Source organism: Amblyomma americanum, chromosome 9 (assembly GCF_052857255.1).
Source record: "Amblyomma americanum isolate KBUSLIRL-KWMA chromosome 9, ASM5285725v1, whole genome shotgun sequence".
NCBI classification, from domain to species: domain Eukaryota; kingdom Metazoa; phylum Arthropoda; class Arachnida; order Ixodida; family Ixodidae; genus Amblyomma; species Amblyomma americanum.
Window position 1 is genome coordinate 141,365,729 of NC_135505.1, and position 15,652 is coordinate 141,381,380.

Consider the following 15,652-nt stretch of genomic DNA (forward strand, 5'->3'; position numbering starts at 1 on the left):
TTGACGCTTGGCTACTCAGCTGAAGCACCCGGGCTCAACCCTGGCTGCGGTGGCCGCGTTTCAGTGTAGGCTGTGCAGTGTCTGAGCACATTAAAAACTCCAAAGTGGTCTACATTAATCCAGTGCACTCTGCTATGGCACCTCTCATGGCCCAAGCCGCTTTGTTATGTTAACCCCCACACACTGATAAACCCTAGCTGTGACTTTACAACTGCAGTTCAGTTGTTGCAACTAACTGAACCGGAGAAAAAGGCTGTGGTTTAGCTCAGTTAAGCCTGGTTATGCAAGTGAAAGCTTTGTTATGCATGGCTATGCTGTATTGCTAAGCCACGTTAGACTCAACCTCTTCATTCGTTGCCGAAGCCTAAGTCGTGGCGGGGGCAGAAGCAGCAGCGGCTTCCTTCAAAGCTCTTCGCTGCCGTTTTTCGGCATCTTTCAACTGCCGTTGAGCCAGTCGACGCTCCCATTCTTTGTCGGTCTCTGCCGCCAGCTTGGCACGTTTAACTTCCTTACCTCTAGCTAAATACTTAGCAAGATTGGCAATGTCAGCCAGATCATCAGATTCAGCCCGTCATCTACGTGACCGTCCCGATGGCAAAGACAGTTCTGGCCGACTCGCTTTATCCATAGCCAGAAACTGCGAGGCTGCAGTGTGTAAAGCCCCTCAATTGAGGGGCTTTAGCAGTGTGCTTGCGAGAGCGGCGCCGTTTCCCTTTCAAGCAAACGGCGAGTCACGTGGTTAGTCAAGTAGACACAGCTGGTGAGGCGGCGGTCGGCACAGCGGCGGCGTGCAGCGAGTCATGCGGTGCATCACATGGCTGACACACCTCCACTCAAAGGTCAAGTGTACCGCACCAATGACCTTGGCTCAACGAGGCTAGTAAGGCTTTCACTTAAAAAAATGTAATTATAATAATTTGCATGGCACAGGCGAGTTCAACACGTACTACACGCATCAGCCTGAAAAAAGAAACGCGCGGCAAAAAATTTGGTCCCCCCACGTGGCCCTTTACAGAGAGAAAAGAAACCACTAGCAGACACCTTCAAAACTGAGATTCTTTTTTTCCTTTTATTGCATTTCCTAGCGGTTCACGCATTCATTTTTTTTTTTCTTTTGGCGACAGCAGGAAAGGATGATGGTATGACAGTAACACTTTTTCCACTCTTCCAGTTAATGCTGGGTTAAGAAAAACACTTCGAGTACGTCGCAGAAGTCAAATGATAGGCAGATGGGTTTAGTCACCGATGAGTATTTGGCATTAGAAGAGAACATTGCGCAGGCAATTTCAGAACAAAACCAACGAGGCCGGGACGTGCCAAGACACTTTTTAACACTCGTTAGTGCAATACAAGTGGCTCTTTTGATGGCAGAAACTCTCACAAATGCACCGCAGTTTAGTGGCAAGCGAGCATGTGCTTCTCAAGGTGGCTACTTTATTCTAGATGCGTGCATCACTTGCTAAACGCCTACCGTATTTTCAATGCCAGTCATTGCCTGCTCGCAATGGGACCACTTTAGATGCCTGTTTACTTGTGATGTAACTTAGGGGCACCTGGAGAGAGTTTCGTGTCCTGAAACTGGCTTGTCTGGCTGGCACTGAGATAGGGAAGGCACAGACGTTTGTGTCTGCTGACCTCACCAACGCACTGTCAGTGGCAGTGTCCTAGCACGTCCCAGGCATAAAAGTCGGTGAACTGCATACATGCACGAGAGGCTTCGAGCTAGTAGGGTTGAGTCCCGCATTTACAACTGTCATGGTAGTGAGTGGTGGTAAGGGTGAGAAGTTATGTACAAGAGCAATTCATTTTGTCATTTATGCCGGGTGCCTCTTCCGATAACAGATTTTGCAACGAAGCGCACAAAACTCAATGCATGTCGTGCTCAGTCCCAGCAGCTTCGAGTAAGCATTCAATCCAAAATCTAGTGCTTCTCTCGCAAAACGTTAAATGACTTTAGCTTTTGGTTTCAAAATTCTCGCAACCAGGTTTCTCTGCTGCAATATCACCCAAAGCAATTGCCACAGTCAGCAATCCCAAAACATGGCACAATCTTCACTTGAAGACATGCTTACAAGCAAAATTTCATGAGCTTTTTTTTTGTGTGTGTGGTGCAATGGAAGGTAGCACCATGCAAGCACAATTTAACAGAATTGCTGTGCCTTTGACAGATACGACGTTACCTCTGCCCTTACTCAAGGTGTGGGCTAGCAAGTGCAAGGGTCATGCACAATTGTCTAGTGTTAAAAGCTCTTCCAGTCACTTTTAACATGCACTTAATTTGATAAGTTTATAAATAATCCACAAGTAAATTAATCCTTGGCAAGCTTACTGTGACACTGCCGGGACTGAGGAGCTTCTACAAGCTAGCTTGTAGCAAAAAAAAAAAGTCTATTTAGAAAATTAGCTAGCTGCATGTCCATTTTTGTGGTGGCCAACTGCAATTTTGTTTCCAATTTTAAACAAAACAAATTTTTAAACAAGGTGCCCTTTCCAAGCAGTTCACAATTTCTTATTTTTAACCACAACACTGGCAGGCCAGCGGAACCAGCACAGTCATGTCGGTACCAGGCATCACAAAACTCTAAACATAATATGTTCCAATAATTCAACAAACATGGCTCGCACAACCGCACAGCAGGTGGTTATGTGGCACACCACTCCACGAACAATACCGCGGTGACTTTCAGTTTGAAACGGCATGACATCCAGGACAATGAACAGCCATTCAGAAGCAACAACTCCCACAGGACACGACAGACTGGCAATGGTCTAGTGATCACCACACCAATTGAAAGATTGACAATGCATGTCGAAGAAATGTTCATAAACCAACAACCCCAAACGACCAAGCTGCACTCCGGACAACAATCCCACCAGTGAGCATTATGAAACAGTGAGCACACGTCGGTCTTTTCCGGAGCCCTGCACAACACCTCGAACATGACACTGCTCATGTCCAATGAGACATGGAGCAAGTCAAACATGACCCCGCTCGAGTTCAACATGACACAAATCAAGTCAAGCATGACATGGATCAAGCCGAACATCACACGGTTCAAGTCGAACATGGCACAAACCATGATCCAAAGCGAACGACACCAACCACCAGAACCAGGACCTTCTATATACACACTGGACAACTGCAAACATCAACAGCTGACACTGAATCCAGTGTTTTCCTACTTATAACAAGCTCAATTGGAATGATGGTATGTGTCACCATTTGCCAAAGATGGTCTGCTCCACAGTCATTTGCCTACTTGTACAAGTTGATAGGGGCTGGTGAAAAGCCAAAGCAAGCATGACTGCTAACAGGCTGAACAAGCTTTTCTCCGCAAGGATACAATGTATGCAATCCAGCTGTTATCACAACATGCATCTATAATTCCAATGAACAGTAATTTACAGTAAGGCATTTTTGAATGTTAAAAAAAAAACTACTTCCACAATTACAGAGGACAGCTTTCAAGTACGGCCGCACTAAACACTGTTCAGTCATTTACAAACTGTTATACCCCTGTCACACGGGCACTCTAAAGGCACTTTGAACTAATGCTCCTTTACACTCCCAAAGGAGCACTACTTCAAGGGAGTTCGTCCGTGCTACGCGGTCGCGGAACGACGTTCGCAAGAAGTTTTTAGCGCCCTCATTGGCGAAAAGCTTTATTAAAATTGCACTGCACATTTAAATTCAGAAATGTCACATTTTTTTAGTAAATTAGTTTTATAACCGTATTATGTTAAAGCAACGCAATTTTAACTGCAATAATGATATGATTTTCCGAGTACAGAGCATAGCATCACAGTGCTGGCCACACTGAGCCCAACTCGCTCAGTCTCGCTCAGGCCCAGCTTCGTCCTTCGGTTGTTCCCTTTGGTTCTTTTACCCCTGCGATCGTTGTTTTTGTGGTCACGTTTTTCTGGTGTGCCTTGTGTTCGGCGGCCTCCATCAAAATTAGGGACGATCCACGCGACGACACGAGAAAACATGGCCGACATGGCGGCATATTTACCGTGGCTACCGTGACGCTCGTATATCTGGAACGAGAGTATGGCGTGGTGAGACTGCCACAAAACAAATGATCTTATATTTTATAACACCACTAATCTTATGAAGTGAAATTATAAAATTAAAATTGAATGTTTCTTTTCCCAATTTATTTATGGTGTTAATTCGCTGGGAGAGAGAGTACTCCCTTGAAGCCTCAAAGGACGAACTCGAGCTGCCTTGTTTCGAAGCTCCTTTGAGCTAGGTGTCCTTTGGCGCGTCCGTGTGGCAGCGCGCGTTCGTCCTTAGAGTAATGGAGCATTTGTTCAAAGTACCTTTACGGTGTCCGTGTGACAGGGGTATTAAACATGCGGCCAAAGTCCTGCTGTTTGGCAAACACACAACGAACAATGTGAAAGCTGCCTCCACAACTGAACGCAGTGCAATGTTTTTCACCTTTTCCGCTTTGTATGTGGGCGTATTTTTAAATAAGATAATTTTGTCTTCCTACTGATTCAGTGAAGCAATGTTCTAATCTATTCAAAACCAATCAAGAAATTCTGCAGTCATTTTTATCAGACCACTGGCGCCAGCCACTCAATCCAACCTGCACTCTATACTTCAGAAGCACACACAGTTGTGAACTTTATAGATCCTAAATAAGATTGAAGTGCAGCAGATGGCCTGCAAGGGTTTCACAAGGTGTGTGACAGAAATGGTAGCATGAATGTTATTCTCACAAACTCCCAAGCAACTTGTACAAAGCAGAAAACCAGCCCAAAACAGTGATACTAAATTAGTGCGCTGAGAAGGCGGTACAATGGTTGCACATACATTTTTTCCGCAAACACGTGCACCTTGAATAAACTCGGCTGAATCACAGTGTCCTGCACGGACTTGACAGTTTAGGCAAAGCAGAACTCGTTATCACCACTAAAACACCTGCTCCACAATGCTGACCAAATACCAGCATTTAGCAGATGCATACATTAGATGGCGGTCACTGCAGCATCTGCTCTTGCCAGAAATGTACATGTTTTTGAGTTGATGTCAATGTTTACTGCCACATTACACATGGTGCTTGGGAGAATACAACAAGCTCGAGATTTTTAAAGGCCTTATTTTGACAAATCTTCAAGAAATAATTAGTATGCTAAAAGTCTTCCCAGCACCACACTCTATAACACCAATATTAGTTTCGATAAATGAAATCTGTTGAACATGTTTCACTGTCCAGATTAAAATGCCACACATCACTTGCTGCGTGCAGCAACTGAGGCAACAAATCACATGGCAGAATTTCTTAAACAGAGTTGCACATAACATTCCAAAGTTTTTTGTCTCATGACCCAATTCGCAAAACTGGATGTCGGCTCCCGACAATGCCGTACTATCTTGGCAACTTCGATAGTTTTTTTTTTCTAAAGGAAAGTATGATTAATGCCCATCACTCTTTTCTGTACCTTTGACTATGCGACAATGAGAAAGCCACGACAGAGGTAATGATGTGCGTTAAAATGTGGCTACATGGTGTGTAAGTAAAGCCAGAGCTCCTTTCAACATCATCCTTGTTGTGTGCGGTTAATAAGCAACTAAAAGCAATACTCCATTAATATCGACCACATAACAATGTTTACAGCTGTGCGCAAAGCAGTAAGTTGGCTGTGAAGAGGGTGCCGGGATACGAGAACACACTGCAATGCAAAGTTTGGCTACCCGCAGTGCACAAAAGCGCAGGTGCTTCGAGAATGCATCGCGCATCAGTGCAAGCGCCGATCGGCACAGCCTTTTAAAAAATCACTAGGAAAAATGCCATTATTAATATTATTTTTTACTGTAAGTGTCAACACCTTGCCTCATTACAGTTAGTGAAGGAAAGCTTTCAAGGAGCCCTGAAACACCCTCTCTCATTATAAAAACTTCCCTTTTCCATCACCGGAATAGGTTCAATATCAAACTAGCAATGCTTGCAATGCTTAACAATGTCGTAATTTTTGGATCTTCACTCGTTTTTTGCTGTCCAAGAGTTTACACAAACTCGACACAAACTCGAAGAGACACCTTATTAAGGCAAAGGGTTAAAGCTTTGAGAAGTAAATTAGAGAGCGAGTCATTCCTTTGGTTCTGAAAACCGGCTCTTTTCCTCGACTCGGCATGTATTATGCCGAGTTTGTGCAAATTTTTAATGACTATGTCTCCTGTTGTCTTGCGCAAAGTGATGGCCTCATGACAAATTTTTTTTTTTTTTACAAGCACAGCAAACGTCACCCTGAGACAACAACAGCCAAAAAAGATGGCAAAAGACTGCGAGAGACAATGAGAGTGCTTCAAGAACTCCTTCAATGTTGGCATGTGTTAGCGTATTATATTTCAACTCTCACAAATGCAGCTGTACATTTGCTCTGCTTAGCATCAATAACTGTGCTAGTGCATTGCTCTTAGCGTCAAAAATTTCTGTGAGTCACTTTTCAGAAGACAATAATAAGCACATGGAGTGATTTAATGGCTATGGGGACTTCTCGGGGTTGAAATGTGTGCGGAGTTGAGCGATGAGTATACACATTACCAGTAAAGCGTTTTAACGTCAACATTTACATGTGCGCACGCGCACACCCACACACATACACAAAAGAATTATCTGTACAAGTGGGCCTCGAGTGTCTTTAGAGCTCAAGCACTGAACGTGCTAGACTGTGTAATAATGACAACACTGACTTGGCAAACACACGCAAACACATCTGTGTACGTTTAGTGACACAAAATGCAAAAGACTTGCACTGAGCATGTTTTTCTGATGGTCTGGTTGTGTGTGAACAACGAGAGCTTTCCTGCCATTTTTCGTAAAAGTTTTAAAAAAAAATTGAGGAAGCCCGGCACGACCACAACTTCACACGAGGCAGCAAGCATTTTAGATTCTCCAGCGAGTCCAGCTCGAATTGCGGTAATCACCAACAATACTCAGTCCTTAACCAACAATACTCAGTCCTTAAGTTGACAGACACCAGCTTCCAAAGGTGAGGAAAAAAAAATTCTCCCCCACAATGGCATTTATATTTACCTCAACGGATGCTTTTCACTCCTTCCCAGGCTGACTCCGAATGCAAGTGCATAGCACTTGCCTTTTGCAGACTGACTTTTTCTTCAACATCATCTATTCAAAGCAACAAGCTTTTCCTACCCTAGGCATTTTGGTTTCGCACCTTAGCAGCAATTAAGACACTGTGTGGAGAGCGTGTATGTAGTTGGCTAAACGTAGCTCTGAGCATTCCGTTTTTATCTCTTTTTACACAACTTTACGTGAAGTCACAGGCAGTGGTAATGCAAAACACTCGCGCATTAAGCACATAAAAATCACCAGATGTCCACAACATACCGGAGATGAGTGCGTCAAGCATTGACGAAAAAGCGCTAAAGATAGTTTTGGCTTTGCTAGTAACCAATTACTAACCACTAAGGCAAACCGGTAATCTAAAACTCTTACAAAGCACACCTGTCGAGACCCTGCCTGTTCAACAACTCCTCACTGCCAATGCAGCGCGTGCTGCATACTGCCACGTATCAGCACGTTTCTTGACGCTCGTGTTCTCAGTGCTAGCCTCATGGAGCACACTGTATTGCGATTTTCGTAAATTCACGTTTTGCATGGTGTACAACGCTCGACAATTTCGGCACATTACACGTCTCCATGATTTCAATAATACAGTAGTGTCTCCACGAGTGAAAAACTGACACAAAGTCTCAAATTACACAAAGACAACAGCTGCTGAACAAGGAGGTGACCTCTGACGAAGCGCAAAAATGTGTCTTCGCTTGCAATTCATTTCAGTCATAAAAAGCAAAGTGCAAAAGATAATACATTCTAGATCTGTAAAACTAAACTGCGCCGTAGCGACGCGACTAAAATTGCTACAAATATCTGTTCTGTGACAAGAGACATGTAAAACAAAAGCAGCATACGCCACACATCTGTAAAGTGAAAACTGTGCTCGAACAATGCTAAAAATTACACACGGGTTAGTAATGTGCATGTGACACCACAAACGCGAAACACACTGCGCACTGCAATGAGAACAAAACAATGCGAAACGAAGAAAAATCCGTCAACTCCCTTGAAAACCCGTGACTAATAACACCTGACACGATTGTCATAAACTATGATCTTCTACAGTACACAAACTTGTACACTGCTCGCAACTCTGCGATGTTAAAAAGGCAGCCCCATGTACTGGTGCTGCACCGTTAGAGCATGTGGTAAAATACGGCTATAGCATAAAATGTGCATCTCTTTTATTGTGTGTGTTTTGTTTTAACAGGACCTAAAATCATTTCAACGACGGCCACTCAATGGCACGCCAGAGTAAACAATGCCCTAGAAAAAATGTCAACAGTTTTAAACAACGTTCCAACTGGTTTCATCATTCCATTTTTTAATGTAGGTAGGCCACTTCTCTTTTTTTCTTTTTCCTTCCTCTTTTTTGTAAATACAGGTTAGAAGAAATGGGGGAGGGGGGGGGGGGGGTGGAAGATGTGTTGCCAGCTACAACTCCCTGCAACAGCTCAATATTTAATTTCGTTGACTGACTGATGGTTTTCAACTAATAAATTTGATTGACTGATTGATTCATGGAAACAACAGTGCGTAATATCAGGCATGCCACAGTAAAATGCTTTCAACTAATTTTGGCTACCGGGGTGTCTTGCATGCAAAAGTATTTTTCCTCCAAAAAAAAAAGCCGGGATCAACATCACAACTTTGTGCACAGCTGCTCAACGCCGCAGCCACAACTGAGCCACTGTCGTGGGTTAATATTTCATTTTAACACCAAACAATGGCTCTCTCTAGTACACAACAACAAATTCACACCGTAATCAAGCTCAGTGAAAGATACCTCTGGACAAGTATACCTCATAATCTGGGCAAATGACCAAACAATACTGCCCCTGCAATGAACGAAATTGTGGTCAATTTTTTTTAATTAATTCATTAATTTTTTACGAAATGCCCAGAAGACATGGTAGGGGAATTGGCTGCCATTGCAGAAGAAGTGCTCACAGAACTTGCAGTAAAGTAATGCCTTTTTAGCAATATTTGTTGGCGCTTTCCTCACCCTTGATCATATCAGATAATGGAAATGCAGAAACACAGATGAAATCTTGAAAAGAGAATGCCCACTTCTGTCTCTCGCTCCGTGAGTGCTGCTTTGCTCACTAGAGTAATACCCGCAAGCCCAAGAAAATGCCACGGCGAAATGCCTCCAAAGTTTTCTGGACTCGTACTCTGGAAATGTCCAACAAGTGGCTATGTCCACTTTCGTCTGTGCCGACTGGTAAGAGCTTTAATGCAAAGGTAATGGCTGCACTACGACAGCTGACCTGTCTTTCCTGTTAAGTCATCTCAGCAGAAAGTGCACTTCCCATTGCATGAATATTTGTGCCGGAAAATTATCCCTGTCAAATTTGTGCTATATTATAAAAGCTTGCAATTTATATTGTCACCGACAAACGTAACAGGAAGCGGGAAGTACAGCCGTTTATCGGGGCGAGGATCACCAAACAGCCGTGCTGTTTTAGACAAAGAAAACGCTTGGCCACGCAATAGGAGGTAAGGTTCGGCCACCAGGTGGCACAGGCAGAGTGTCAGCAGTGTGGCAATATTAAAGCATCTGGGAACATAATCGGGAGGTCGTGCTTGATTTAAAAGCTCTGTGAGCTTCTGTGCAAGGAATGCGTCACATGACGGTGGCAATAACAGTTTTTTTGAGCAAGAAAATGCTTCTGGTTCAAGCATCCATTTCGGCATGTCCACTTAGTGGGCATTTAAGAATACAGGTTCTGAGTGGCAAAAACCAACACAGAAAGAAAGAGGAAAAAAAGAAAAGAAAAAGACCCGTGGCCAACCTACAAGAATTCCTGCTGCAATAATGTATCGTCCCAACGCAAACCAAATAACTTTGCAAGAGCGTGCCTTCTCCAAGAAGAGAGGCCAAGCCCTCAGGTACGTCAGTCGTCTCCTCGACACATATGGGCATGTAGTCAAGAGCGAAACATAAGACAACAACAAACACAACAACAATGACCAAACGCGAATTTCAACACGGCATCCGTCACCGTACCCGCCAAATTCTCGCCGCCTTCGCCGAATGATACTTCGCCGAGACAACACAAGGGGGTATGTATGCATGCTTCTATAGATACATCTCTACACGTACTTTGAATGAGCGTGCCATATGGTTAAATGCTGTGATGCCTGTACAAAACATGCAACCCATTAGGGCTGTGCGAGAAGGGGACAAGTTAATAGGGTAAATAAATGTAACAAACAAACACTAGTAATGCCAACAGATATGACGACGTGTGCGCGCCACCAAAGCACAACGGAGAGGTCCTCGTTATTATTTTTTTCCGCTCTCCTCTTGCCGGGTGCGTCTTTACTTGTGCCCGAAAAGAAAGTCGCATGCTCAAAGTCTTGGAGAGCCTCGAAGAGAGAGTCAAACGCGATTTTTCACTTCCTTCACACAAAGCGTCTAACGCAGAGGAAGCAACAATTCACGGCAAAAAATAAAAATAAAATATAAGCACACTCCACGTAGTTTTGTGCTCGTTAAACTCGACTGCTCTCCTTAAGTGTTCTTTTAAAACTTGTACGGTGTTCGAAGCGTAACAGACAAATTGCGCTGTCTGAAACGGGGAAAAAAAACTAAACAAAACAAATTTACCCCGCACCACCTTTGCCTACGATAAAACTCTGAAACGAAACAAGTTATAAATTAGATATGACCTGTGCATGTTTCCCCGCATGCTATGCTGTCAGAGCTACCCGCAGCACTGTTATTTTATTTTTCCTGGCTTTGTGCACGACTTGTCTTTCATTTTTCGCAAATGTACAGAGAACAGGAGCCAGCACATGCTGCCTGCAAAATTTCCAGGCAAATAAACTAAGCCTATTAGTCGTTTAGCTCTGTTTTTAACTGAAATTCAACCTAATTAGCAGAAAATACTAGAATATCAATTGAAAGGAAGGGTCAATATACAAAAGCCACATCAACGCCTCCAAGGGACATCAAGACATGCAGCTGAATTCACTGCCTAATCAAAACCCATCCAGCTATCCACAGCAATTTTTCTACCTTAATGAGGGCAAAATGGACTCAACTTCACACCAGCTACTTTTGCCTCAACTGGCTAGCAATGCATTGCGCCAAGGTAATGCCTCAATGCTATTGACAAACAAAGTCATGCATTCAGCTGGGAAACTGACACCCAATGGTGGCTTAACGTTCAAAATTCCACCGCTGTACGGCTAGGTTTGCAGCAAGCCAGATGGGAACAGGAACAGGCACAACCGAATAAAGGTTAAAATCAGAAAATGCCATACTGTACAAGCATGACAGCGTAAACCAAGTGCGTGCTGCCGGAGCCCGTGTGGCAATGTCGCATGTGTAAATCGCATCGGTCGCACAGTGAAAAACAAACCAGATTCACAACTCCGCCACGAAATTTGCCTCACTCCGCCGTTGGAAGCTCGAATTTCAGCGATCACTGAGTACCGAGCTGTTCGTACAAAAATGAAAGACAGAGCGTGCCAGCACCCGCTGTGTCCATCTCTGCAAATTTACATACATTGCGTGTAAAAAACCCGTATCAAGCAAATGACCACAGTGACTTTGGAGTCCTCACATGACCAGCGACGTCTGATACAAAAAGCGAGAATCATGATGCATGTATGAATACGGCAACAAGCGAGAATGCTCTCTTTGCAAGGGAGGGCCTGACGAGATGAGAACTGAGGTATAAAACGCAAGAAGCAAAAATAAAAACTGATGGCGTAACGAAATGCCGGCAAAAAAACAAAAAGGTTGTTTCGCAAAGAAACAGCTGCGCTAAATGATGGCGGCACTTGTACGTTTCGTGAAAGTGTCAAATGCAGTAGGCTGTCACTAACTGCTGAAGTAGTAAAAAAATTCTTTTTTAAATTCACTGCTGCTAACACGAAGTCTAAAGACGTGGTAAAATCTGGTTCACTGTTTTTTGGTTCCATGCCGTGGTTTCACAGCATTTTCCGCAATAACAGGCAGAATGCTTCAACTGCATTTGCATTTCTCTGTTTCTGAAAGCTGGGCTATTTCACCATCTCAAAACGAAGCAAGCAAAAGGCACAAAACCAGATGCTTAGACACATCCCATTTTAGCTGGCCATGTTGGCAAACTACACACTTTCTTAGAAAGGTCACGAGCACGGTTCGAGAGAGCCTTTCTATTTTTCCTACCTCTTCATTCTAAATGCTCACAATTTCTTTAAAACAATTCTTTTAAAAGAGTTTTCACACTCAAGCGGCGGATCAATGCCACAGTTCAGAAGTTGAACATGTGGCGAGAAACATTTTCACATCATTACAGTCTACCAATGGTCAATACAGTCTCCAGATGCAGACATTGTTGTCACAGAGAAGTCCGATCTGCACTTACCTCCCAATGATGACATGCAAAAATGTTCGCTCCATTAATCACTTGAGAAACTACGCTTGTGCAAAGCCAGCCACTATTTTCCGAAATGCTTGATGCATTTGCTCCCTTAATGACATCCAATTCAAGCTACGCACCAAAACGATGCTATCCAGCCCTTTCCCAGCAACTTATCTTTTGGCACTTTGTTAGCGGCTAAGTGCATAGCCAAGGCAACGTGGTCTTTTTTTTTTTTTTCCATGTAAACTTAGCAGTCAGAAATCAAAGGCACTGGTTACGTTAAGGCCATCTGTCAACCCAACAAAGCTTGAAACGTCACGTGAACGCCTCGTCAAACTTCACAAGCTGCTTCCAAGACCAACGACCAATGCTACTTGCTTTCTCAGATTCAGCACTGCACAACCCTTTCCTTATTGCAATCTAGAAAAGAACTCCCAGTGATCAATAAATCTCAAGCATGGCAATGTCTCTACACAGCAATAAGCAGCAGTCAAAGGTAGTTGAAATGCAAGTGGCACTTCAAAAGCTGGATTATGTTTTTCCTGCGTGTTTACGACATTCCGCTTTACTCTAAAAGAGCAAACGAGGCCACTAACGACTCTCTGTATGTCACAAATTCACCGAAAAAGGTCTCTGTGATGAACCGTGCTCGTGAAAGCCCAACTTTACTCACACTCGAAACAGCACCAACCCACACCCTCCTGAAAAAAGTTTGGTACTTCTAGAACTGCCCAAAAAAAACTCAATAGAAAAAAAACTCTCCAAGTCAGAAGTGAGCACTGAACTGACCTTTACACACGAGGCACAAGTCCGGCCTAAGTCTCCCATCAGAGCATGAAAACAAAGACGAGTCATTTCGCGATCTGAACACAACCACAAGTTCAAAGGTCACAGTCCGTGGCACGCCACAAGATGGCCGCTCCTTCATAACCTTTCATTGGCACAACACAATTTCTCTTTACCAGGGCCCACTTCACAGATACACGAACTAGCAATGGGATGCCCACAAACGTTAACACCGACACATATACAAGCAAGACACTGACCATGACTTCAAAAGGCCAACTTTGACCTTGAACACGACCTTGAACATGACCTTATATTATAGCCACCATGCCCATCCAGATGGGCCACACACATATCCATATCCAAAGAAAAGTTCATCTTCAACTCCCTGGGGAAAAAATAAAGGGAGGGGGCTGACAAGTGACTTTCAACTCCCAGAAGGCCTTGACTCTCTTGGTCCAATGCACCAACTGACCTTTGACCTTCCAAAGTTCGGGTTCAACTTCTTAGAATTAGCCGCGCGACCACAACAGCTGTGGCAGAATGCGAAATGCAGAGTCCAGAGCTCTCTCAGAGAGTTAGCTCTCTTTGCATTGAAGAAAAAGAAAACAAAAAAGGAGAAACGAATGCCACAAACAGATGGACTTTCTTTCCATCCTTTGGCCAGCCAATGTGGCCCTGGCCTTGAACACACAGGTTATGGCCACAACCTGGCCTGTTCTCACCCTCAACCTTGTTGAACAATTAGCAGGGTGGCCCAACATATGCCCAGGAGGCGAAAATAAGCAAAATCAGCGGGGGACGCAAGAGAAACGCCTCAGGGTCAAAACCGTGAACACTTCATCACACAGTATTTATAAAAAAAAAATCACAAGATGTTGGTAGAAACCTCGGCAGTTTCTCCATAGATACCGACGCACATGCCAGCAACATTTTCACCCCTTAGGCATTTGATGGGCCACTGCATTCACCGGCAGTACAGAACGGGAGCACGGAGCTCACGAAAACGGGGGGTGTGTGGGCAAAAGCAAATGGTAAACCAGCCGTAAAGGCGCCTTCACCTCTCGCCCATATGAAGAAGGCTTCCTTGATCCCAGATCATCCGAAGGCAGCGCGAGACCAGAACGTCCCGCTGCACACCCCCGGCCCGTCACTCTGCAGCAAAGCAGGCACGGTCACGACCTCGACGTCCAGAACACACCGTGGCCCCTCTGGCAGACGGCCGAGACGCTCAGCACGCTGTGCAGCGAGTGGCGCGTCTTCTCGACGGGGGCGCCGCACCGGCTGCAGAAGCGGAAGAGCGGCTCCAGCTCCTTCCACGTCACGGTGTACTCGCGTGACGCATTCGCCACGGCTCTCATGGCGGCCAGGGAGAGGTTCTCGGGCACCTCCGCCGGCGGCGGTGTGGTGACAATGGGCCCGGCTGATGGCTTGTAGTCGCCCTCTGTCTGGTTGGTGCTGCAGCGGGGTCGGACTGAGAGGTCAGTGGCCATGCACTCTGCTTCCTCGCTGTCACCCGCCATGTCGTCGTCATCCTCCACTTCATCCATGGCATTGCCGGCATTGTTGTTGCTGTGGTGCTCATCCTCATAGCACTGCAGGATGCACTCCGGCTCGAAGATGCGGCCCATGTCCACCTAGAAAAAGAGGGACCGTGAGAGTAACATGCCTTTCATGCGGAACATACGGATTCACTGTGTCCAGTCCAGTGTGGCCAAGAACACAACCGAGCACAGACATGATTAACCACTTCCATGCCAAGATATTATCCACAATTCTGACCAAAATGTTTTTTTTTTTTACGACCGAATGACAAGTGCACCAAAAAACTCAATGTCGTCTTTAATTTACTCCTGCTTGTACTGTTCTATGGAATGAGTGCAGCCATCTACCTGGAGTGCTGCAAAACGCTCAAACAAAATCAGCTCGTCCATGGAATCCACCTTCTTCACAGACACTCTGCACCTGTATGCCTCTTCTCCTCCTCTGCCCTCCCAAGAGCTCTGCTAGTTGAAAACAAACCGCCCACTTCTAGTGCGCATGCACAGTTCATGGTGGTGCCATGTGGAAGCAACAGATGGCAGCAGCTGTCAAGTACACGCCTGCCACTTTGCATGCGCAGTTGGTGCATGCAAAGCAGACGGTGCACAGCAGATCATGCTTGCACTGCCCAACCAATCGTTTTCAACAGACAACTTCTCGTGCACCCTCCAGAGGGCACGCCACACCTTGTGAAAAAGACAAATCCCAAAAATTAAAAAAGTATCCTCAATAAGCTGAGTTCGTCCTTGGCCATTTTCAATGCTGGGACGAACCCAACTTGTCCCTAGCATAGAAAGGGTTAAAAGTGTGCCAGACGCATCCTCAAGCACCAGAATGAATGAAAAGATTACTGCCTCCACTACTTCTTATAGA

At 44.8% G+C, this 15,652-nt stretch overlaps 1 protein-coding gene and 1 long non-coding RNA gene across 2 annotated transcripts in view; one reads left to right on the plus strand and one right to left on the minus strand.

Annotated features, from left to right (window-relative positions):
- The first annotated feature begins 1,038 nt into the window (after positions 1 to 1,038).
- LOC144104650 (uncharacterized) lies at positions 1,039 to 8,671 on the plus strand. Its single transcript, XR_013308603.1, has 3 exons — positions 1,039 to 3,508; positions 4,346 to 5,375; positions 5,421 to 8,671. It is a non-coding gene; the product is annotated as an uncharacterized LOC144104650 (long non-coding RNA).
- LOC144104648 (uncharacterized) overlaps positions 8,418 to 15,652 on the minus strand; it is a 34,077-nt gene continuing 26,842 nt past the window's right edge. The window contains exon 4 of the mRNA XM_077637782.1: positions 8,418 to 14,874. Coding sequence (XP_077493908.1) covers positions 14,413 to 14,874 — 462 coding nt within the window. The 3' untranslated portion in view covers positions 8,418 to 14,412. The remainder of the gene's footprint in view (positions 14,875 to 15,652) is intronic.